This window comes from Micropterus dolomieu, linkage group LG20, assembly GCF_021292245.1.
Source record: "Micropterus dolomieu isolate WLL.071019.BEF.003 ecotype Adirondacks linkage group LG20, ASM2129224v1, whole genome shotgun sequence".
NCBI classification, from domain to species: Eukaryota; Metazoa; Chordata; class Actinopteri; order Centrarchiformes; family Centrarchidae; genus Micropterus; species Micropterus dolomieu.
In genome coordinates this window covers 34,260,479-34,286,304 of record NC_060169.1, presented here as the reverse complement: position 1 = coordinate 34,286,304, position 25,826 = coordinate 34,260,479, and the positions used below count along the sequence as shown (strand labels likewise).

Genomic DNA, 25,826 nt, shown 5'->3' with positions numbered 1-25,826 from the left:
GAATAAATTCATGCTTCAAAAGTTCCACAACCGTAACGAGCTCTCTAACGGTTCAAGGACAGACCGCCATGGGCTGTTCGCGACCTGACTTCAAACTTGGAAGCTGTAAGTGTTGCCGTGTTTTGTGTTGTTTTACTGTTTATTTTAAATATTAGCTAACTTTAAAAAAAATAATTTTTTAAATATTAGCTAACTTGGCGTTAGCATATTGCGCGGCTAGCACGCTTGGCGATGTTGGACTCACGTTGTGATCCTGAGGAACAGTCGAGAGGAACTGAATGAACCTAATTTGATGCTCACTAACTAAGGAGCGTAGTGTGTCTGATGCCTGCAGCTGTTTTTCATGTTGCTTTCTGTGGATATTTAGTTATTACGTTACTACAGCGCAGTGCCCGCACCGCTGTGTGTGTGTGTGTGCTGTGGTATGTACACGCCAAGGCTGTCCCCTGAGTCCGACCCTTTTCGGATTATTTATCGAAACTTTGGCCCTAGCAATTGGAGAGGAACATAAGACCTGTATGTTTACAGATGATGATCTGCTTTTTATTCCAAGCCCAGACTCAAGCATCCCTAAATTTATGTCCCTGCTATATAAAAATAATTCATATTCTGGATATAAGCTAAATATTCTAAAAATGCAAACCCTCACATTTAACTATACTCCCCACCCAAATACAAAAGGGAAATATAAATTCCAGTGGGACTCGCCCAAAATAAAATATTTAGGAAATAAACCTTACTAAAGATATGTCAAAACCTTTTGCACACAACTACGGCCTTATTAATAAAATAATCAAATCTGACATACCTAGATGCACCCTCCTCCCACTAGATATGAGTAATAGAATAGAAATAATTAAAATGAAAGGGTTGCCACGGCTCCTTTATCTCTTCCAGTCATTGCCTCTAGAGGTTTCCCAAAAACAATTTGTTGAGTGGAACGCCTGGATCTCAAGGTTCATTTGGAAAAATAGAAGACCTAGGATTCAGTTCAAGACACTACAGCTGAGAAAAGAGAGGGGAGGAAGAGCTTTACCATGTTTACAGGACTATTTCTATGCTGCGCAATTGAAACCCTTTATATAATGGTGTGATCCAAATTATGAATCCAAGTGGAAAAGCCTGGAAATTACACCGATAAAAATTCCAATACAATCTATAATAGGAAATAAAAGCCAAGCTGAAAGACAATATAACAGCTTGAATCAATGGATTTCATTAACTCTTAAGCTATGGTTTAAGGTCTTGAGGAAGTTACACGTAGTGAAACAGGCCAGGGTCCTGAATTGGATAGCATACGATCCAGAATTTGAACCTGCTAGATTGGACGGTGGCTTTGAACTATGGGTTAGGAGAGGCAGCGGCGTCGTTAGCCCTAAGCCCCGGATCTCAGAAGGATTTAAAAAAAAACAAACAACAAAAGGCAGAAAATTTAACTTTACAGGCTTACGTGCGCGGGAGCGAGCGAGAGATTATTGTCATTATTTATTCTCCTGCAAATTAGCGGAGAATAAGATGATCCAGCTGTAGCTCTGTGTCTGTCCTCTCTGCTCCACCTGAAGCGGCTGTGAGCTGCACTTTATCAGAGGCGCTGAAATTAACTTGTGTGGATTTGTGGTGAGGTTAATCACCTGATAGGCAGAGGAGGCATTATACATATTTCATTTTAAAATCTATGTGTGGTTCCCCCTTCTTTCCTAATGTAAAGTTTTATTTCGGAGCTGGCTCATGTAGGAGGCGGTTTACCAGCCAATCACTCACACACTCCACATCAGTCATGGACAAAATGTAGCCGATAGAAATGTTGAGGGAGGGAAAAATAGTTGCTCGAGGCAGCTTGCATCAGTATTACAGACTTTTCTTTTGTGCTGCTGTTACTTCTAGCTGAAGGCAGCAGTGATGGTGTCTGCAGCATGGATGGGTACATCTAATGTAGGCCTACAGTTCCGCAGTAAAGCGCTGGTCGGGTGCTTGTCTCAGTCACAGAGCTGGGCAGATGCAAACATTTAGAAAATCAGACAAATATCTTTTCAGTTTAAGGCTTTATGTTCTACTAACACAACTGAAATCTAGTGAGAGCACATGATGGCACTGGTGGCCTGTTGGAAAGCAGCATGCGTCGCAGCAAGTGAAACACTTTCACTTTCCATTAACAGCGCATTAAAAGCGTCTTTAGTCTCTGCAGAGCAAATGAAGCCTACACACTGTAAGATCTATGTCAGACAATCACTGCATTGATTGAGATATATTAAAAGTGTCCTGTTGTTGACTTTGGACATTAGCCTGTTTCTTTTCTTTAATACACATCGGTTCCTATTTGTTTTATAGCGATGTCCGAGGGTAAGTCCAAACAGACTCGCCTGTGAAACTAATCTTTCACTCAGGAGCTACCAGCTGTTATATATGTTTATTTTTGAGATGCACACAGAGAGAGAGAGAGAGAGTATATGGTGGATAAAATAGTTCTGTTGGGTTTTACGCATGACGCACAGCTCTCTCTATATGCAGGTTCACCTGCTTCAACAACGAGCTACTCCTGTGTTGCTGCCACAATAATTGTTTGCGTTGTGAAGATTATTTAAATGCTTCAGGAATAATCAGATTTTATTGGCAGCCTGTGCTACTGCAAAGAGCTTTGATTGGCTACATCTCCATAATAAAAGGCACAGGTAACAAAAATTGGCTGGGCAGCATTAGTGATATTTTAAAGTGATTATATCAACACCTTCATGGAGATTTAAAAAGGAAAATAATTAGAAATAGAATTGTAGAAACAGCTAAAGTCCAGGAGTTTATAACTGAATTAAAATGATATCATTTATTATTGATGAGGTAAAAAGGTGTCACATGCACATGTAAAGAGGTTACCTCAATCAGTCACGCCTGTGTGTGTGTTGATTCAGCAGTGATGATATTAAAAGTTGATCTACAGGAGAAACAACTCAGAATGTCTGAGAGCTGTTCTGCATTATATTCTGTTACAGTTTAAGATTTTAAATTGTTTTATTATATCTTTATTAAACCAGAAAAACTCTTTTTCCAAGAGTGTCCTGGCCAAGGCAGGCAGTAGTACAATTGCACATTTAAGATAATAAAAATACAAATAATCAATTACAAGGTCATAAAATATCAACATGTTCTTAAATATTCACCACAATTCAGCAACAAGGACAATCAACTGAGTAATCAGTCATAACATCTGAAGGCAGAATTGCCAGCCTTCTTTTTGTTTCCTCACCTCAAACAGACAATTTCAGAGTTATGAGTTAATTTCAGACACATTTGGACTGGAAAAGCAGGACTTCCACAGATACCAGCAAGTCAGAGACTATTATAATAAATAATACCACAAAAAAGACAATAAAAAGTTGGTCTCAAGAATATACGGAAGTATACAAGCCTCTAAAAATAATTCTACGTTATCCATTAAACAAAAATGGGAGAGAAAATCAAACACAAATATCAGAAGAGACCTGGATGGAAATATGTGAGACACAAGTGACCATTGCAAACGCAAGATCTCTGTGATAGTTCGGCTGGAAGAATATGGTGAGATTACAGGCACACAGAGCCGAGGCTTCTGTTGGACAGTGTGGAACTTCTATGGCGAATCACATTCATGTTTTTTGGACCTGCCCGAAAATCCAGTCATTCTGGAGAGAGGTGGATACCAAGATAAATAAAATAATTGGGATGGATATAGATTTCTCTTTTGTTACTTTGGTAAAATGCCGGGAACAGTCCAACAGAAGGATAAATACTTATTGAAGATATTGATAAGTTGTAGGAAAGCTATAACAACACTGGACCAGTGGCATGGGGTTATCCAAGAAATCAACTGTATGGAGAGACTTGCCTTTGGATTGAGGCTTCAAGAGCACTGAACACTGGGAAAAATGGATTGTGTATGCACCTTAAGTAATATGACATTATTCCATGATGTATGTGTAAACGAATACTTTGATTTTAACTGTAACGCCCATGATGACCTCATGTTCTTTGTACATGTAAATAAATAAATAGAAAGTTTAAAAAAAAAGATCTATGTTAACTTTTAAGGACACTGAGACCATATTACACGCCTTCATCTCATCACGCCTGGATTACTGCAACAGCCCTTTTATTTGCCTAACCCAAAAATCAGTCAGTGAACTTTTTTAAGTCCCTTCTTAAAACATATTCCTTTCCTGATTTTAGTTGATTTTATTTATCTTTTAACTTCATTTTCAAGTTTTTTCCTGCTTTTAACGTGTATGTTATAAAGTGCTCTATAAATAGAGATTATTATTTTTATTAAAGATGCAATGTGTAAGATTTTCTCAGAATTTTAGTTTAAAACAATCAAAACATTTTTACTATATTGGTCAGTAGAATGTGAAGTAGCAGCTCTGACATCATGTCAAAGATGCATTGTGTTGCAGAGATATCTACTGAAGTTAGCATGCTAACCAGCTAGCTCCGGCCCGTCCTGTGTTATAATACCACTTGTGCCTTGAGATGCAAGAGTGAGTTACTGTTGTGTCCAGTTTGCTCTCAGTCCAACATGAGAAGACTACTAAGTAGAGCTTGGGCTTGTCAATCAATACTGCTGCACGTGCTGCTCTCCCTCACGCTCCTCCACCTCTCGATCCTCTGGTGCCTCAGCTTTTGTGTCTCCTGCCAACACTTGAACTTCACTCTTTCTGACTGGCTGTGAAATTGTTGTTGTCTGGGGGACACACGGGAGGGGAAAGAGCCCCAAAGTGCTGTCCAATTGCATTTAGCGCTCATGTTAACCAAATGGGCTGTTCAGACCGAGCGAGCCTGTGTGGGTACAGCCGCAAGCAAATCTGGCAGGAAAACACGCTCATAATCTAGTATAAACTATATAAATTCTAAATATTATATAGGGTGTAAATTATCTGATTCTGATACATGATGAAGTATGCTCACCAATCCTTTTGATTTCTCTGTCCCTCTCACCGTTGTTCTCCTGGCGTTTCAATTCCCTAAAAATAAAATATCAAAATCTGCCCATCAGCTATAATTATTAGAAATGCTATCACTGCTATTTGTTACTGTGCTTTTTTAAATTACATACTTATTCCACACATTTGTCTGGTGTTGGATAAGCTCAAATGTCACATGTGATTAGAAAAGGGCAGAGGAGCAGAATCACTTAGAGAGTAGTCCGGCTCAGGGGTAGGAGGAGGTGAAATGCTGCCTCCTTTTTGTTTGGAGCATGTGGCCAGGATTGGAATTACATATTGTACCTTTAAGACTGCAGTGCAACAAACGTCATATTGAACCAGCGTTACGAATGTAACTACGGTTCTATGAATTCCGGATGACTGCCAGACGGCGGTGCTTTAGCATCGGGTGTCTCCATCTCGCATTTGCACATGTCGAGTAATTATACCAACAAAGTCACCTGTGACCATGCGATGACGTAGGGCGCCAGTATAAAACCCTCACGTCATCACACAATATCTTCCTACAGAATCTTCTCGCCCAGATTCCGAGTGACAGACAGCTCTGCCGTTCATCCAGAATTCGTAGTTACTCTCGTTCTATTTCATTCTTCATGACCGCCAGAGCGCGGTGCTTTAGCACTGGATGACTTATACCAGCAAGGTCACGAGGAATGCTCACCGTGCTAAGGAGTGGAAGCAGTTGACAGGACGGCTGCTGCTACTGCGTGGGGAGGAGCCTCATTTACCCTGTAATAGCGAGTGAAGGTACATGAAGACTTCCAGCTTGCGGCAATACAGATGCAGAGAGACCCCTCTCAAGGCCGCCCAGGATGTGGACACACTCCCGAGTAGAGTGACACTTAACCTTACTAGATGCTGGCAGGCCGTGCGACCCATAAGCATGCAGAATGACATCCACAATCCAATTGGAAAGTCTCTGCTTGATAGAGCGTGACCCTTTCTACAACCCCCATAGCAAACAAAAAGGTTGTCAGACTTGCGTACCTTGGCAGTGGCCTCCACATAAGCCTTTAGGGCCCAAACAGGACACAGTAGCTGTGACAACTCGTCCGCCCCTTCAGACGAGACCCATCTGGGTACCAACGCAGGCACCTCGGGCTCAATGATAGGTCATGCAGTTCTCCTACTCGCTTTGCTGATGTGACAGCAGGCAGAAATGCTGTCTTAGCAGACAACCACCTCAACTCTGTCTGTCCTAGCGGTTCAAATGGGGGCAGACTCAAGGATCGCAAAACCACCTTCAAATCCCATGGTGGCACTACAGTGACACCCGATGGTCTAAGCTTCAAGCCTTCAAGAACTGACTAACCAGATAGTGTGACCCCACTGTGCGATTGTCCACTGTCACGTGCCCCGCTGAAAAGGCAGCTGCATACACTTTCAGTATCGAGGTGCACCTGCCGACATCTAACAACGACTGCAGGAAACACAGAATGCTGGTTACCGAGCAGTTCTCCGGTACCTCAAAAAGCTTCCACCGATTAGCGTACAGTGACTGAGTGGAGGGAGCCCTCAAACTTAACACAGTGCGGATCACTGACTGGTCACAAGATGCCAGGAGTGGGTCCTGGCTTCCAACGGCCAGACACACAGCTGAAGGCGGTCCGGATTCGGATGCCATATGCGTCTCCCCAGCTGAGAGAGAAGGTCCGGTCTCTTTGGGAGGTGCCATGGCTCCCCACTGAGCAACCTTAGAAGCACTGGGAACCATGTCCTCCCCAGCCAATTGGGGGCTACTTGCAGCAGTTTGTGGCCTCCCTGTCAGACCCTCTCCAGTGTCACCCGAATGAGTGGAATTGGAGGAAAGGCACACAGAAGGCACGCCGGCCACGCATGAGCTAAGGAGTCCTGCCCCAAAGGACCGGTCCTCTCGCTTAGAGAGTACCAGAGAGGACAATGCGCTGATGTTTCTGAGGCAAAGATATCCACTTCTGCCTTGCCATATTGGCCCCAAATCATTTCCTCCACCTCAGAAAGTGGGGAAACGCCCACGTCAAGAGCTGCTGAGATCTTGACGTCATGGCCATCCAGGCATGCAGGCGTTACAGACATGCGAGCTCAACATGTCACTTAGTTAAGCTGACCTTACAAAATACACTGATAGAAGGGTAGCGCACAAAAGTAATACACAGCCACAGTATGCTGCTAGCAAGTTCGAGCTGAACAAAAATGCCAGTCGGCCCCACTGCTGTCCTTCAGACAAGTACTGACACTAGTAGTAGCAGTGCACTCCAGCACTGCCTAAGAAAGTAACTTAACACCGCTTCTACCCCAGTAACTTAACAGAATTTACCGATGTTATATCCCCCCGAGAGCAGAGAGTTTACAAGGCAACGGATCATGCAACGCAGCAAAGAAGCGGAAACACCACAGTTTTAAGCTACTGCGTGAACATCAAAAACGACCAATAAACCGGGCGAGCCACCAGCCCTCAACACAATTAATATTAAGGCTTGACGGGCAAATGTAACGTTAGCCTACTTATCTGTCTTGTAGTAACTTATTCAACACAATTCCGAGTGTGAAAAGTTTGCAACCGAAACCCCCCCCCCCCAGCTGATCGCAGCCTCTGGTGGACGTGAACACAAAGCACCAACCCTCAGGTTACAAGGCTAAAAGCGATGAGCCGAATTGACCTGTGTTGTTTCCTCAGTGCGAGAAGATTGAAGGAACAGATTGTGTGATGACGTGAGGGTTTTATACTGGGGATCCCTACGTCGTCGCATGGTCACAGGTGACTTTGTTGGTATAATAACTCGACCTGCGCAAAAGCGAGATGGAGACATCCAGTGCTAAAGCACAGCCGTCTGGCGGTCAGCAAGAACGAAATAGAACCATGTTTCCTTATACACAAGGAAAATAAATCGGCTTAATTGATCACTTCAGCAACAATATTCTGTGAATGAGAAAATGTTAATGTATTTCTTTTATGTCTGTGGTGGGAATATTTTTAAACATGCCTTTAGAAGCAAGCCCCGTTAAACATTCATGCCAACTTACAAGATGAATATCCAGAAAAGCTCTTTACCTACACACTCAGTTTAATAAGAGCAGAAAATGAATACAATGAGAGCTTGACTTTGATGTGTTGCCCCCCCCGCCCTTTGTTTACAATTAGCAGCTTGGACACTGTGTGAATGAGGCAGCTTAGTGTCACACTCAGTAAATGATGGATCTTAGTGACGTTGTCTCATGCAGTGTGAACAGGGTTATGTGGAAAATAACCCACAGTTAAACAGCAGTGCAGTTTTTTTCCTTGTAAATCTATTTAACGGTTGTTTTGCCCCATCGACACACAGACCTCAGGATGTTGCAAACAGACAAAAAGTCAATGTAGTAGTCGGTTTAGCCCTTATGAGTTGTGAGTTAGATGTTTTGATATTGATTTTATCATCGTTTTAAAAATTGATTTCCACCATCAACCTGTCTCTCCATCCTCCCTTCAATCCCTCTTTCCCTCCTATCAGGGTAGATACCACTCGTGTGGAGTTCAGCATTTCCCTCAGAGAGAACTGGTCTTTGCCCTTCCTAGCGCTGCAGGTGACCGCTATCACCTGTTACCTCAGACCTCAGCTCACCGCCTTACAGCAGGTACACACAAACCCACACTAAATCAAAGCTATTGACCATCCTCACCATATAGATTGGCCTTGACGTGGCACACCCAACCCATCTGTTCGATAATCTACCATCTCTAAAAAAGCTAGCTGCACAGTAGGAATGAGTATACAGTACATGCCAACAGAACCCATTCAGTTGAAGTATCTAACCCCAGTGTCTTTGCGTGTGTGTTTCCCTCCTCAGAAGGTGATGGTGTGGTTGATGTATGTGACCACATTCTGTTTCTGCCTGACGTGGCAGTTTAACCAGTTCATCCTACTTGTTCAGGCTCTCATCATATACACCCTGGACTGTCTTGACTTCTTAACAACAACACAGGTATGGCTACAGGGAGGACCAGATACGTTTTTCTAGCTTCTGGGTTTATTTTCTGAGGCAGTTATTCTAAAACGCTTCATGGTTTAAAAATACAAAGGGTTATTAACTGATCTTATTTTGCAGTTTTCACCCAGATTATCCTCAAGCCTCTGAGTGGGTGTTTTTTTTTCTAGATGTGCTATGTGCTACTGACTGTAAAATGTCACTGTATATTCTACGAATGTTGAAACACGATGTTTTTAACCTTTTTTTAACCTAGTAAACATAGTGTTAGTCAACATGTTTAAACCATCTCTCTTTACAACATACACTAATACTGGAAAGACCCATTGTACTGTTAAGATTGTATTCCACTTGAAAAGTGGGAGCTAGTTAGCCTAGTTTGCTTCATTAGCACTGATTCCCACCAGATGTTACTTTACATTCCTGTTATTTCTACACCCGCTGACTCATTGGCAGCTCCTGCAACACTCCAACATAGTATTATCCAAACATAGAGTTCCAGCTACTCTTAGCTGTCTTTCTTTTTTGGGTCCAGTTGTGGTGTCGGCTAACAGAAACAAGTAGCTTTGGTCTTGTAACCTCAATGTCTCTTGTGACTTCTTATTTGAAAAAGAGTTGTTTGTATTTTTGCCACAGTTGGCAGGTATTTAGACACTTCTGGATGTGGTATGGATATGGTTCCCTTGCTGGTGTCTGCAGTCATGTGACATGGAGAATACTGACTGGTGTCAAACAACTAATGGCTTAAGTTTGCCTACATTTTAAACAAATACACCACCTTTTTAGAGTATTTCAGGGCCACATGTGGTAAGTGGTCAATGTCAAAACAAAAGTGTTCACTGGTATATTCCTGTAATGGCTGACATCACACATTACCTACCCAGACTGCTCCACAGCACTATGTGTGTGTTTCTCTAGGTGACCACTCTCTACCTTGTTCAAGTGAGTGGTCTGCTGAGTGTGTGGCTCCTCCAGTTCTGTAACTCCATGATACTGGGCTCACTGGTTCTGAGCTTCATCGTAGCCGCACTCTTCATCAGACACTGCCAGGTCAGTGTGTGTGTGTGTGTGTGTGTGTGTGGATACAGTTAATAAAATTGACAGTCTGAGATCAGAAAAGACAGGACTTAGAGGAACATAGAGAAATAATATCACACTGTTAGTGTATTAAAGTCACACCAGGCAGGTTTGGTAGCTGGTTTAAAAAACACAGATGGAAGATTAACCTTCATTTCGGTTGACACGTAGAGGCCTGAGCTGTAGTCAGTTTTTGAAGAAGATAATTCCAATTTGTATGCCGGAGACATATTTTCCTGTCAGGTCTAAATATAATTTAGTTAAATCACATCTTATCATAGTAAAAATTACAGAAACATTTAATGTGACAGGATGACAGAAGAATGGAGTGAAATATGGAGGAAGGATGAGAATCAGAAATGGGAGAGAGAGATTTCATGTCTGGCTGTACAGTAACTACGTGGTGTAATTATGAAATGTTTTATTAAAAATGGGCACATATAATCCATTCTAATACGTTTTAGAGGAGTCAGGCTCCAATTATGAATCTGTGAAAGAGTGCATCATATCAACTCTTAATTTTTCTGACAACAGATTGAACTCTGAATCAATCCGACAGCAACTAATCACATTGCACAAGCAAGAGGGAGAGTTGCTTTTAGCATATACGATGATAATATTACAGAGTACAGTCAGACCTGCTCTATATGAGCTTCTGTTATGAATAGGTGCTATATAAATAAAACTTAATTGAATATCAAACGCCAACGCTTTTCACTGGAATAACATACCAAGGTACCTGATCATGTTGCTTTTAATTGTTAAGTTATAAAACACATTTTAAAAAGCGTTCGTTATTTCTATAAATTGACTAAACTAATTGGCATTACATTTTGTCAAGCGTGCATAATGAATCGAAACACAAAGTATAGGAGTTGGACTTTACTTGGAGATTGAGTCTGAGCTTCATAGCACAGACATGAGGCTTACCTGTGACTTGCAAAACGATGGCTTAGTCCCACCTCTGGGTTTAAATATATAAAGTGGCATATATGTTTGTCAACTATGTATTTTATTACATGATAAAATTTTTATCATGTTGGCATTTAAGATATAAATTAATATAGAGATGCATGGACCTAACACAGGCTGGGTGCAGGTGAAACTGTATGGGTCTGCTTATATTACATTTCTAAATGTAAAATTGCATTAAATCATATAAAAGATGTATTATCAAATCTCTTGTTGCTGTCTGCTCACGCAGACTGGTCTGAAGACAGGAAGCCTGCTGGTTCGTCTGGGCAAACTGGTACTCCACAGCGCCATGGTTCTCCTCCTCACCTTCACCATCAACTACCTGGCCAAGGTGCCTTCCTCCCTTCCTTGTTTCTTCCTTCCTCATTCTTACGTCTCCTTATCCTCTCCTTCCCTTTTCTGCTTTTCTTGTATCTCCTTGTGTGTTCATTTCACTCTTTCCCTCCTTTCCTATCCCCAGCCCCTTATCTCTCCATGTCTCCTGGCGTCTCTGCTCTGCTCTCTTATTTTCTTTTTGTTCTCTGCTCCTCTCTTTCCCGTGTTACTGCTGCTTCTCCCCCACTTGTCTCTCCTCTTTTTCTCTACATTCTCCCACCTCCCTCTACTGTAGCCGTTCTCTCCTCCTCCTCCTCCTCATGTATCTAAAATTCTTAGGTATGATGTGAGGTCACCATATGATCTCAGCTTTACTCTATACATCTCAGCTTGCTGATCCTTAGCGTTGACGAGATGACCTTTATCTGCGTATGTGTGTGTGTGTGTGTGTGTTTCCAGAAAGCACTTCAGCTCAGATCAGATGAACACATCTTTAAATTCATCAAGTCAAAGTTTGCCTTGGGGCCGACGAGGTATGAACACACACGTTGATGCATACATACACACTCAAACATAGACGGACATGCTTCTGTTCTTGGACACATTCATGCACCACGCTTAGAAAATCTGATTTGACACTAGAGCGTGCTCACACACAAAGTCTACAGTCTGTACCCAGAAACACCTCTTGACTTGATCCAGTGTGACTGTATTATTCACTAGACACCAGTATTGTAGCACCTGGTGTGTTAGTGTGTGTGAATAATAGATGGCGGGGTTAATGCCAGCAGGCCTCCCATCGATCAGATACTTTGTGTGTGTTGAGCAGCTCAGCCACTGGATAGCTGCTCCGGGGTGGCAGATAACATAACTCTCAACCCAACGCCACACAACTGGCCCTTCAATTATTCAGGAGGCTGTGGAAAGTGCAATGCTTATTCTACGCTCTATCTCTGCCTCTCCCTCTGTTCCTTTTTCTCTCACTTGCTAAGACTTATTTTCTTTTATACCTTGAATGTTGTACGGTGTTTTGTGATGTCTCAATTCTCCGTTCAATTACTTATCAGCACGACTGTTTATCAGAAGCATTATTATCGACAGAATGTGCAAATTGTGAACTGTAAAAAAAACAGCACTAGTTTATGCTGTACAATACCATATTGAGGTAATTAATTCAGTTTATTTTGAAAACGTTTGCTATATAGTACACACGCTCTCTGCCTGACAGAAAATGTCGGTTTTGCGTCTCTTTTTTTCAGTTCATGAAGTTTTTTTATTGCTGTGTCCAGTTTGTATTAGTTGGAAGCACCCAGTTCCTCTTTTCACATGGATAACTAACATATCTTAATTTCATTTTGGATGATTGAATAAAGGCTGGATTTAATTTCATAGCTGTCTTAAAAATAATCTGGAGGTATTGTTGGAGCAACAAGTCCTCAGGCCAAACCTGCAGTCAGCTGGATCATGACGACGACTTCTTTGGGTGAATCTAGAACCACTTGGCGAACTGAGCTTTCTCGGTCAAAATAGGAATTATTGCTTCAGTCGACAGCATTTACCATCAACACTGACTGGACATTCACATAAAATGTGCCAAATTTTCCCATTAAGTATAATTTTGAGGTATTTGCACTTAGATCGAATTTTTCCATCAGCTACTTTCTACTTCAACCCCACTACCTTTCAAATACTAATATTTTATTGCATTAATATTTAACATTTACTCCACTACATTTATTTGAAATACATACTGTAGTTAATGGTTACTGAAAGAAAAAAACCCCCATATGATAAGCTCATAAAATGCAACACCGGGTTAAAGAGTAAACCTGTGGCTCCAGACCTTTTTGGCTCTTCATCCCTTAAACAACGCAGCCTCTTTTTCAGGCCCCCATCTCCCCACTTGAGATGTATATGAATTTAAATAACTGTTTCAATGAGGTAAAATTATTTAATACTTTAAAATATGCTAATAGAAAACAAATGTATGTAGCAGAACCTAGTTTGTTCTGCTTTGTGGACCATTTATCATCTCACAACCTTTCAGATTTCTCTTGTGATTAGCTCCTCCTCCACCAGCTGTACAGTAAATTTCTCTTTACACATTGATGCATCAGTAGTAATAATGTAACATAATGATATAACACTCACAAGGGCAATATGAACTTAAGGAAAAAAGTACATTTGGTATACTTTAAATCATTTGAAAGCAGGACCTTTCATTGTTTCACTCATAAAGGAAGTTAATGGATCTGAATACTTATTCCACTGTGGACTAATCTGAAGATACAAAAGGCTTTATTTCATAGAGGTATGATGACAGATGTTGATTTAGTAGTGATTTTAAATGAGAAAATGCAGATTATTGAGAAGCTCAATAAACTTTTTTTGTGTGCACCACTTGAACCATAAAACATGGCATTTCACTATGAGATTATGATTTGAATTCTAAAATGTATTTGCATTAGAAGATAACAGTAGACTGTATATGTGTAGATTTACACTTTGCTGAAAACATCCCGTAGTCTTTTGGCGATTAGATTTTGGCAGGGTTTCATTTCATAGTAGAATATTCATGAGTTATTGTGGCTGGAAAGAATTCTCAATTATGAAGAATCCATGCAGAGAACAAACATGCAGTTTATTTAGACTAGGTTTATATTCAACACCACAACAACAGCTGCATGTACTTCCAAAACGAAGAATCTCACTAATCATGCATACACATACAGTCTAATTGTATGCACTCATAATAACTAATTGTGGAACATAATGTTGATCAAAACAACACTAATAACATTTCAGGAACACAAATAAAATGAAACTACCTTCCATTTGTCTGTTTCCCTAGTGCATGTTAGGCGGCATCCTAAAATACCGACCTCATATAAGTGCCATATTGCACATCATATTAGTGCTAATCATGCTTTTCACTTTGTGCTCATGTTGCCTTTATTTCAACATAAAAGTGCGCTGTTAGCCAAAATACATTCTTGTGGGATTAACAAATCAGTTCCCAAACTGCGTTTAAAGAACCAAATACGTTGGAAGAGAATTAACACGATCATGTTAGCCTAAAAACAACGTGTTAGCCTGGATTAGTTTTGAGAATTTGAGAATTTGGTCCCGGGTAGGTGGCATGAGTGCAACCCACACACACTTAGGCTTCATCAACAAAATATCCAACAGATGGTCCTCTACACACTGATTGATGACTGAGTGATCACCACAGCAATGAGTGTTATTCGCCAAAGACTGAGGAACAAAACAAAAATATATATTTAATCAACAGTTTGAACTGCTAATAAGTTCATGCCATCCTACCTGTGTCATCTTTGTTTGTTTTTTTTCATCTTTCCCTTTTTCTTGTCCTGTTCCTTCATTTCTTCACCTCGCTGTTTTCATTTGTTTCACCGCTCCTGCAGGGATTTTGATGCCAATCTGTATCTGTGCGAGGAGGCCTTCGGTCTGCTTCCCATCGACACACTGGAGCGCCTGGCTGGTACTCTGCTACTATACCCCTACATCCTCACACTGCTACTGCTCAGCGGCATGTTGGCAGTGGCCGCACTGCAGAATCTGAGGTAGGTAATAGCTGGGCAGGGAGAGAGTGAGGAAACAGGGGAGGGGGAGATGGATTCTTTCCTGTCACATGAAAGTAGCATTTGGCAGCTCTGTGGAGGAGGTAATATACTTATATATTACCGAGTCAGACTGTTCAAAGTATAATTTACACCTTTTTTCTTACTCTTACTTTCATTCTATTGATGTTCATTATCAAGTGGCAGGTATCTTATTAAGCTTGCTGCATCTGGAAATGGCGCTCTCACAAGCACCAGCTCCAGATGCAACAAGCTTCTGTTTTCAGTGAAGAAACTCAGATAATTGTACACCACCTGCTCAGCCCCAATCAGCTGACAGACACGATAGTGACTAGCTGGTGAACATGTTTGGAGTATTTACAGCTAAAGAGACAGATATTTTCCTCAGGGCTGGGTGGAGACCAAAATAGAGCTAAAAAGAGAGTGAACATTAGTCTTACATTCATCAGATGGACAGAAACAGGTCTTCAAATGAATGCTAATGTTCCGTTACATGTGCTGAATGTCTAAATAAGCAAGTATATGCTAACATGTTTGTTGTATAAACTTAAAAGGTGTTGTGTTTACATCTTTTTTCTTCTGCTCCCAAGTGGCCAAAAGAATTCAGTTAATGAAAGCTTAACGTAATCTACTGTTGAACTTGTTATGCTGATACTTTATCATTTCCCTTTTAATCATATTTTACACAGTGACCAGTATTGCTGTTGCTTTTTCAGGAAATCTATTTTGAATGAATGAGAACTAACATTCAATTTGTTCATATTCATTCGAACATAACCCTCGTAGACTGATAATGTGAAGCTTAGCTTCACTTTGTAAGTATGCATTACCAGCAAAGTTGAAGGAAGCACAGAAGATTTAAACGTTACTTTCAAGAATCAAACACTCTTGAAAATCATGTTCATAATAAATATCTAGTTCTGTACAACTGTTTATAGTTCAGAAATGACTAACTGCATAAAAAGTGATAGCTCAGGTTAGCAGCCAGTATTTAGTCTTTAATCTTCAACCTTGAAAAAGTGTGTGTCCCTATTAGGGCAAGTTGGTCAGAGGAGGTAGCGGAGTGTAAATGAATGGGAGTTTCAGCCCTTGCAGAGAGTAAAGGGAGTTTCAGTGCAGAAGAGGAAATCACGATGGCTATCAGGAGTGGCAAATGAAGCTTTGCATTTGCCTGTGGTGGAAGGTGAGAGGCCGCATTGAACTAATCACATTACCATATCAGCTCGCCTGCTGCTGTTGGAGGGCTGGAATACTAACCTCCTAGAACAAAGGGCTACTTGCCAATTCAGGAATTAATTTAATCCAGTTTACCCCACCTCATGAGGAAGGAAGAGCCAGATTGGATTTGTATTCAAATGGAAGCTAGTGTCCATCTGATTCGGTGCGAGAGGCCAAATCGTGGGAGTGACGACAGTGCCCTCGGGCCTTTCTGTGGCTTGTGTGCGTGCTGACTCCCGCAGACAGAAACGGTCGTGGGTGTGCATCATTATGTGTCCGCTTGTTCGCAAACAGTTAATGAAATCTGAATAAGAGCGACTGAAATCTGAATAATCTGAATAATATCAATTCCACCCACCTACCCTTCTGCTTCTGTTCTCAACCGTCTGGCTGTAATGTTTTATGTATCACTGTTGTCTTTTGTTTCGTTCCCTTTTTTGTTTCTCAGCAGACCTAAAGGAGGTTCAGCTGAGGAGAGGAAAGGAGTTGGAGAGGGCCGTGTAGTGGCTTTTCGTCCGGATGTGGCATATAATCTGTTGCATACACTGTTCTTCGGCCTCCTGGCTTTCAGCACTATGAGGTGAGCTCATGCACACGCACGTGTAATTGCAGGGTCATGTGCACGCAGATACCTGGATTCACACACATTCCCAATAGACACATTGGTTTAATTCACAGACAAGGATTCTTCAAATATACTTTTCCTCTTGACAGTTTGAGTGTGCTTGCTCGTGAGCAGATGCTGGAAAATAACCCACTTTAGCCTTGATCAGCCCTCGACACCAAGCACCATCCCACAGTACCTTAGTCTTTCAGTTAGTGACAACACTCGCAGCAGGAACAGAAAGAGTGGACACAGTTGGGCAACTAATAATTGATACTGTGAAACACACTGTATGGCTGACACCCCGATATTTCAAACCCGAAATGTGTCAACGGTCGTACTTATTTGCAATACACAGAGGAACACAAGAACACAATTGACTGCTTGCTAAGCTCCGTCCAGTCCTTGGTTGCTGTTGCTGCAAGATTGCACATACAGTATGTTTACAATGATAATAGTAGCACAATGATATACAATTCTTAATATTTTTTAGAAAGAATAGGTCCTTGATTTGTCGATAAGTAAAAGAAGACATAACATTGTTCATTGTTGTTATTTGGTTCTAACATATGTTTGCCCGCTTAGCTTACAGAGTTGTTTTTATTTTCACACTGTATGTTTCACTGTTAACGTTACAAAAGAAAATGCTTTAGGATGAGAACTAGCAATGTATTGTAATATGTCGTCAATGAATGTAACACTATTATATGTAATGGTGGCTGGCGTGGAATGTAAATTTCATCAAAAACACTAAAGACCAGGAAAGAGCTGCAAACATCTGTGTGGAAAGACCACAGAGTGAATGTGCTAGTCGTGAACTGGGCTTTTTTCATGAACTGGTAGTAGTTAGTTAATGATGTGCTCCTTGGCTTGGAAGTTAACACGTTGTGGTCAATTGTGGTTACAAAACTTTCTTTAAACACAATATATTTGGCTCTTAAAGGGTAATTTAGGTATTTTGCACATGGACCCTATTTTGCCATGCTTTTGTGTCTATGTGAATAATTGGGACAACATTTTTTGAAACTGGTCCAGTATTGAGCGAGCACGCTGCAGTCTGCAGCAGCGAAACAGGGCTGCAACGGAATCCTTGCAGCCAATTGTGCCCCTTCAATGTATGTGCACTAAAATGCTTGTTTTTGCCGCTGACAGGCTCAGTGGGGCTCAGTTGGATTATGTTGCAGCCTTGTTTTGTGCTCACTAGGCTTCTTCTCTATTTTCATATTGTCTAATCACGGGTACTTGAGATTGGCCGATCTGAACGCGAAGGGGCGATGTCACGTTGCAGCATGCCAGTGAAAGGCCAGCATGGAAGAAATAGGCTTATTAGCTGTAAGAGAAACCACTAGAAACAACCCAGCGGTATTCTAATGTTAGCATAGCTATACATATTAGCTTGGCTCCTTACATGCTTGCTTATAACTTATTTGACAGCGTTGTGTTAAGAAAATAGATAGACTAACTTATCAGAATTCACTTGAATTCATTAGTTTTTCTATATACACACGGCTCCGTTTCAGTGTGTTTGTGAGAGGGAGAGGGAGCGAGCAAGCAGAGGTGCTGAGCGAACCTATGCGCGGCGCACAGCTCCACGATTTATTATGATTTTTCTCATATTAAATAGTATATAGTATGTGGCGGTGCGTTTTTATTGTGGCGTGTCGTGTCAGCATAAGCCTAGTGTTCACTTAATACAGGACCAATTTCAAAAAATGTTGTTGCAATTAGTCACATAGACACAAAAACATGAGAAAAATGGTCCAGCTTAACAAATACCAAACTTAGCCTTTAAGAGATATTGTACTTTAAATTTTATATTCTTCTCCTATTTTATGTTGCTTCTCTCTCTTTTAGTTTCCTGTTGGCACACCCAAACACGGTGGCCCTCTTCCTCTGGTTCACCTAACTGTATCATCCGTTGGCAGGTTCCCTCTGTGGAATAGCACCACCGCTGAGGCTCCAGTTATAAATACCACCACCTAAGCTTAACCATTGAACTTTCCTGCGGTCGGCTTTCATATCCAGCCTCCTCTTTTTAATTTCCGGAATGTTTTGGCTCTCTGAGGTGGCAGCTTTTACTGCTGCTGTGACATGACGGCTCTTGACAAATGTGCTGTTATTGGTCACACCAGAACTATGAACACCAAACAATATTGGCTGACTGGCCTCAACCTTAGCTGCCTCAATTTTCCACTCCAAATGACAAACCTTGTTAATCCCATGTGACCCCTCCACAATGGACCAATTTGCTTTTGCTTATTGATTTATTTATTAAGTATATCACATTACAGTACCAGAGTACTATTCCTCGACTGCTACTACAACCATACAAGTTGTGGTATTCCCCTGTAGTAATCTGTGGATCATTTTACGTTGTTGAGACTTTCGGAAAGATGTTAACATTTTGAGTTGCATAAAACACCTTACTGCTTTTAGTTTGGGGCTAAACAAACTCAGACCTACATCTGATGATAACTGGTAGATGATAGTAGCAAAAAACAAAAAGTACAACATGCCATACTAAGTGGTGTACGGTATTGCATTTGCACATAGCCTTATTAATAGCTCTGTACTGCCACACAACTTGACTAGTATGCCTTGTGGCCTGCACTTTTTCCTCATTTCACATCTATAATCTTATGGTTAGCACAGGAGAGCATAACAACTCTCCCAGACCTGACTCCCAACTTTAATCTGTAAATGCCAAGTGGTGGTCGTATAGCATCATCTGTACATTTTCAAGGTTGAGGGCAATTCAAGCTGGAAACACGGGCTGCCATGCTTGACATCCATGATTCATTGTTGTGAAAGTAAAATTGCCTTTAACTTTGGGCTCTTTGTGAGGACTGTCAAGAAAATCATGGAGATTACAATTGGAATCACTTTTCCCTGTATTAACAGAAACCTGCAATTATGCAGTCAAGAAGAAAAGGGGGATATTCTTGTATATGGTTTATTCATAGCAACATGGAGATGCAGAATTTCAAAGGTTTACATAAGTAGCTTAGTTTGAATATGATTTTGAGTGCATTATAGTCAGTAGCTGGGTTACTCTGTATATGAAAATGCTCCACATTGGGTACCCAAGGATGTGGGGGTACATTTAATACATATATTTTAATACATATAGTTCATACAATGTATTCATTTTACAGTCAGGAATTAAAGTACTGATTAAATGCACACAAAAGGGAAAAAAAACTGAAAGCTTTTAACACAGCAGAAGCCAGGTAGTGCAGAAACTGACTCATTTGATTTCAGCACTTTCTCTAAAATGCTGATGAAGAGCGAAAGGCCGAAAGTGCAGAGAACCATTCATTTCTGTCAGACAGCTCCTTTGCATGAAAAACGTATTGAGATTTATTTCTGTGAGGCTGCACTCCTTTATGCCTCCTCATCCTCTCTTCCATGGCTCCATCTCTGTACCTGTCAACAATTTTTCAGCTCATTTCATTCTCTCAGTCCTCACTCCTCTCCGCTGAATCTTTTTCTCATTTGTTTCGAACTCTCATGCATGACACTGAATTCAGCTTAACCACGCTGGAACCATTTCACTAAGTTGTCCGCAAAACTGAAGGTTTGGTCGTCTTGTGTGAGTTTAATGTGAAATGTGAAAAACAAAATCTTTCTAACACCCTTTGATATTGCCTCTCTCTCCCACTCTGTACCCAGGATGAAGTATATATGGACTGGCCATATGTGTGCGGTCGCGGCCTATGGTGTGTGTGGGACAGAGCTGCGGATTTTGTTTCTCAGCACTCTCCGCTGCAACAGTAAAGTTCTGGTACGAGCTCACAGCAAATGCACTTCCGGCTCCAAACATCTGCCACACTGTTTTCTTTTTCTTGCTTTGAAATGAAAACTGTGACTTGACCTTGAAAACTACATTCACCATACCTCTATGAATCATCACCCACCTGCTGGCTAAATGCATTGTAAAGCTACAGATACAGGGTTTCAAAATATATTACAAGATCAGTATATCACACTACCGCATAAATAAACAACTATTTTAACACGTATTCACACGTCTACAGTATTACTCTTGCCCACTGAGAAAGGTCCAGTTCTACCACAGTCCTGTGCTGCTGGCCAATGGCTAACATCACTGAAACATTCATTGTTCAAATACATCTTCATATAAATGTTTTTGAGCAAGAGTTTGGCCTGGGGATTGGTTTGAGCAGCCTCCCAGTCAGAGACCAGCCTCTGTAAGCAGCATTACAGACAAATATGTTTTCAGTTTCCCTGGTTGATTGGAGGCATCTATTACTGAAAAAAACGTTGAATAATAAATAGGGCTGGTTATCATTTGAAATGTTTCAATACAAATTGTAATGTCTGAGTTTCAATATCAAGACACTTTTTCAGAATAAAAACATGTTTTGCCATAACTCGCAGTCTAAATTAAGTTATTATTTAGATCAAATAGCTAATCAAAAAATAAGTAAACAGTACGGAGCATTCATTTAATGCCAAATTCTGATCTGTCTGACCTGTGACAGATCAGATCATTACTGACATTTTGGTGAGTACCCAGAACGTATTGAGGTTTGATACCCAGTTCTAGTGACAAGCAACATTATGTTTTTTTGTTTTCAATGAATAGCTGCTTTGACATGGTAGTGAAACATTATGCTGCCTACTGTCCAGTTGCATTTGAATCCACAGCCTCTACTCTGGACCGGTGATAATGCTAGTGAGGCCACTAGGTGTCAGTGTGGTCATAACGTGACAACAGCATGGATCAGATAAGAAATGATGCTCTGTCTGCCGGTTATCTCAGTGTTATCTCATTCTGTGCTTGTCTTCATTTTAAGCTATATCTCTGTCTGACTCTGACTTTCTCTGCCTCTGATACGATTATATTCTTTCATTTCATTATAGCTGTTTTCTTTCTATCATTTTGCAGTTAAGGCTTGTCAGATATGCAGTTCCACTGGCAATGATCGGTTGCCTGTATTACAAGGTATGCCATTTTCTTGGGTCTTTATGTTCATCACTGTATTGACGGTCTCATTACGGAACGGTTTGTACAAACTGTGCAACGATGAGAAAATGTGGGAAACAGAAGTTGCAGAAGAAAATTATAACAAGCAATTTGATCATAACAGCATGCCGAAATGATTGCTTCCATTTTATTTATTTTCGAGTGTCTAAATGGAATGTACACTGTAATATTCCGTAATGAGATGGTATTTAAGATATATTAGTAATTTTGATACTTTACAGCCTGATACGATTGCTAACACAGGGGTTTCTACCCCCTTGTCTTTGTCTGTTTCCCTCTAGTTCTGGCCTAAGCTAATGGAGGAATTATCAGAACTGAGGGAGTTTTATGATCCAGACACTGTGGAGCTCATGACCTGGATTAGGTACACACATACACACACATACACACACATACACACACATACACACACTTACACCGTGCTGACAAATCCAGAACAAACACTATATAGAAGCAAATCTGATTAGCTTGTTTCCGCAGATCAAGCTTCACTTTGCCTGATATCCTTTGATTAGTCTCTGTGTGTGCATGTGTGTATACATGTGCATGGGCACTTGTTTGCGGGGGAGTCTGGCGCATGAGTGATGAGAGCCGACGGGTCTCCATGAATAAGACTTTGGGGTTGCTGGAAAGGACCCAGCTGTTGGCAGAGCTCTAACCCACCTCGGGGTCTCTGTGGCCAAGCTTTTGATGAAGAGCATCACCATGATGGGATCAGAGCTGGATCTGTTGATTTTGAATGGCTACGTACTGTGGCTGCTTCTGTGTTTGCACATCTGTGTGTGTCTGTCATTTTCTAGTCATTAGGTTGGATGTGGGGCGTTGGGCTTCCAGGCTTAGCAGTCTATAATGCATACCATGTAACTATGCAGCCACAGTGTCACCTGCAGTAACCCTGCCATATTTTCTCTGTTATACTCCATTCCGATCCGCACAGTGATGTGAATTTTACCTGAATATGGTGGCTGATCTGAATGGGTAAACGGGTGTCAGCAGAGCTGGTTTTACAATCCTCCCCCAGACTTTGGCTGGACATGGGTCAGATACTGCTTAGCATTGTTGAATAGGCCTTTCTATTAATGATGGAAATCTAATTCATCAAAAGTTCAACAATTGAACATCAGTGAGCAAGCCAGAGAGACTGGCTGTGCAAGACACGCAAACTGAAGTGGACTAGTTTATCGAAAACACACCAAGTGCGTGCACTTCTGTGTCACAGGTGCACGTTCAGATTTCACTGTTTCCTCTAGGTTTTTTTTTTAAGCTGCGGGGGCAGGCCAACAAGCCTTTTGGTTTATGGAAACTGTGGAAATGAGCTCATTCTACCAGGGGTATGGCTACCTCATTGGCCCCGTTCAGAGGTATTTCTATTAGTGCTGCTGTAAGCTTGGCATCTATACATATATTGGTTTTACCGCCTTGCACTTACAAGTCTTAAGTGTGGGTTTATAGCAGTTGTGTATTAGCCGAAGTGGAGGGTATGTAGTATTGACCTTCCTGGGTCGAGGTGTTCAACAGCTGTTACAGATGTTTGTAATGTTGCTGATTGCTAATGTTTTTTACCAAAGCTTCTTAAGATTTGTTTGTGAAAAAAAAACAACCTCAAAGTGTAACTGTTTTATTCTTTATGTTGTTCTTGTCAGGAATTTAAAAAAAGGTTTTTGTAACTGGCCAAAACCCTCACTTAAAAGAAAATGCTAATTAAAAAGGCCAAATGTGCAAAATTAGAACCAGTTTAGAGTTTTCCCATTGATGATCACTGTAGTTCTCTTCTATACTGAATAAGTCATAATTCAAAGCTCATTATTTCCATCCTATCATCATCAGCATGATGACACTGAGTGGACCAGATGTGATTTTTAAGAAATGGCTAATTTTGGTCTAATCCTATTAGACAGATTGCTGAATGGCAAAGGGGGGGACAGGGGAAAAGAGGTTGGGATTCTGAATGTATTTGTGTGTGTGACATGGGTTCCCTTCCCTCTGGAGCTAATCCCATTAGGCTCTAAGGATTAGGGGCTGCCTAGAATTACCTTGGTTGGGGCTGAGAGCAAGGAGGAGCGTTAAGCTTCTTGCTGCTGCGCTAATTACATTCCAGATGAAAGTGTTAAGATGGAGAAGGGTGTTCATGTTACTTTGTTTTCTCTTGCTGACTGAGGCCGAGGCTATTTAGATTTGTATGGAAAGATCACAGGAGATTCTGAAACTGTGGAATAATGAGGGGCAGAACAGAGATAGATACATGCAGAAGAGAGTGTATTTCTGGGCCGGCTAGTGTATTTATGTAAAGCTGTCAGGGACTCATTGTTCCAGCTGCAGGGGATATGTGCACGTATGAATCATGTAAGACTAATAAAGGTTACAAATGTTCAGAAAAGGATTCAGTGTGACCTATTGTTAATATCAGAAGAAATGATGTAGGGGGATTTTTATATGGTTTATTGCACTTCTGTTGTTACACGGCTGAAATGTAGAATACAAATCCATTTTTCTTTATTCTTATATCAAGACAGAATATCTAAAATCGGAATTCGAATTAGGTTTAAGAAACGAGAAAGGTGTTAGTTTAAAAGACTGATTTAGAGATGAGATTAGGATTAGATTAGAGGTAAGAAGGCCCTCCTACACCCTCATGAGCACAGAAATGTGTACGTCACGACAGGCTGATGAGGGGATTGTCATTATTCCCAGGGCAATCATTCATGACCCTGGTTATTGACGGGTTTGAAGAACGAAGGTGTAGGTAACGTGATAACAGGTAGAGGATCACCTCTACTTTGCACAAACATAATTCACAAGTTTCCACTTGAACAGCGGCAGCTCTACAGCTCAGCTGTAGGCTGATACTCTGTTTAAATGGACAGTCAATAAATCAATAGCAATTCCTGGTCGTTCAACTGCCTCCAACTCTGAGTTTTATTTATGAGTCAGCAGTTTTTAAAGTCACCAAAATCGCTTCTGTCTGACCCATGTGCTCTGCCTCTCTGCTTCTTCCTCATTCTGTATCTTCACTTATTTGGAATTTGCAATTGCACACTAATGTGGCAAAAACAGGATGGTGTCAGATCTCTGCTCCCTGACATATGAACTCAATGCTGGGTATGAAGCTTTCTAGGCAGCGCGAGTGTTACATGTGCAGCATAGAGTGGAGCAGCTTAAGCTCAGGCACATGTTTAATATAGCTAAACCGCTGCTTCTCAGACTATCGGGGCTCACGGATAACCACAGTCCATACTCAATACTGTCACTACACTGCACATTGCAGTGCGCTGCAGGCTGGAGGTGGAAAAGGGAAAGCTCACATGTCACGTTTCACAGTACAGATGAGAGTCAGGAGTGGGTTGTATTACATTTGGCATTTTGCAGTTGGAGAGTCACAATTGGAGGATATTTGTAAGATTTGTTTGGCTGATTCTTTGTGTTTATCTCTGCATTTGCACAGAACATTTTACTGTAATAGGGTTTTTCCTGGCTCAAAGTGAGGTGGAGGTGGTACCATCCTGATCACGTGCACACACTGGCGTAAGCAGCCACTTTTTACAAGCCATATATTTTAGTTCTAATATTTATATGATTGAAGAAAATGACAATTATTGCATATTTTATTAAAAAGCTAAAGCATTAATTCAAATATAACAAGCTATTGTTTTCATATTTAGTTCACAGGGCTGCTCTTGCGGTGTAGCTGACGGAGTGTGTGTAGCTTTTCTTCCTCTGAAAGTTTTGGCAGCGTCTTTCCTGTTGCACTGTGCTGATTATGATACAGTGTCACTACATCAGCATAATGCCGCAATTGCATTTACAAATGATAGAAATCCACAAATCCCCTTGCGTGAAAATTGGGTTCACCATGAAGACACTCGCTGAGTTTTGTCAAGAGCTGAAAGCTGGGCCAAATTTGTTGGAGGCAGCCGTCTCGTAATACTCAATGCAGAAATGTAAGTGGTCAGAGAATCAATCAATTTCTTCTCTCTTTCACTTCACTTGCGTTTATCATACATATTTCACAAAATTAAGAGGCCGTCTAATACCAGTATTATGTCAATCTGTGTTTTATTTTGTAGGATTCCATTTTTTTCCTACCTTCCTCCTGTTGCGCACGTCCCCCG

The 25,826-nt window shown here is 41.0% G+C and overlaps 2 protein-coding genes across 13 annotated transcripts in view; one reads left to right on the top strand and one right to left on the bottom strand.

The window, feature by feature from the left end:
• The window catches only part of mtss1lb (MTSS I-BAR domain containing 2b), a 771,894-nt gene that overhangs the window by 196,902 nt on the left and 549,166 nt on the right, over window positions 1-25,826 (bottom strand). The window lies entirely within an intron of this gene.
• The window catches only part of dpy19l3 (dpy-19 like C-mannosyltransferase 3), a 59,361-nt gene that overhangs the window by 16,976 nt on the left and 16,559 nt on the right, over window positions 1-25,826 (top strand). For 6 of the 7 annotated variants that reach the window (XR_006822135.1, XM_046032164.1, XM_046032167.1 and 3 more), the window contains 10 exons: window positions 8,441-8,564; window positions 8,778-8,912; window positions 9,834-9,965; window positions 11,197-11,298; window positions 11,742-11,815; window positions 14,708-14,866; window positions 16,551-16,682; window positions 20,379-20,490; window positions 21,619-21,675; window positions 21,999-22,081. Coding sequence is in view for 6 of the 7 variants with exons in the window: in XM_046032164.1 (XP_045888120.1) it covers window positions 8,441-8,564; window positions 8,778-8,912; window positions 9,834-9,965; window positions 11,197-11,298; window positions 11,742-11,815; window positions 14,708-14,866; window positions 16,551-16,682; window positions 20,379-20,490; window positions 21,619-21,675; window positions 21,999-22,081 (1,110 nt within the window). In the remaining variant the exon portion in view is untranslated. The remainder of the gene's footprint in view (window positions 1-8,440; window positions 8,565-8,777; window positions 8,913-9,833; window positions 9,966-11,196; window positions 11,299-11,741; window positions 11,816-14,707; window positions 14,867-16,550; window positions 16,683-20,378; window positions 20,491-21,618; window positions 21,676-21,998; window positions 22,082-25,826) is intronic. The other variant, XM_046032166.1, reaches the window with a different exon arrangement.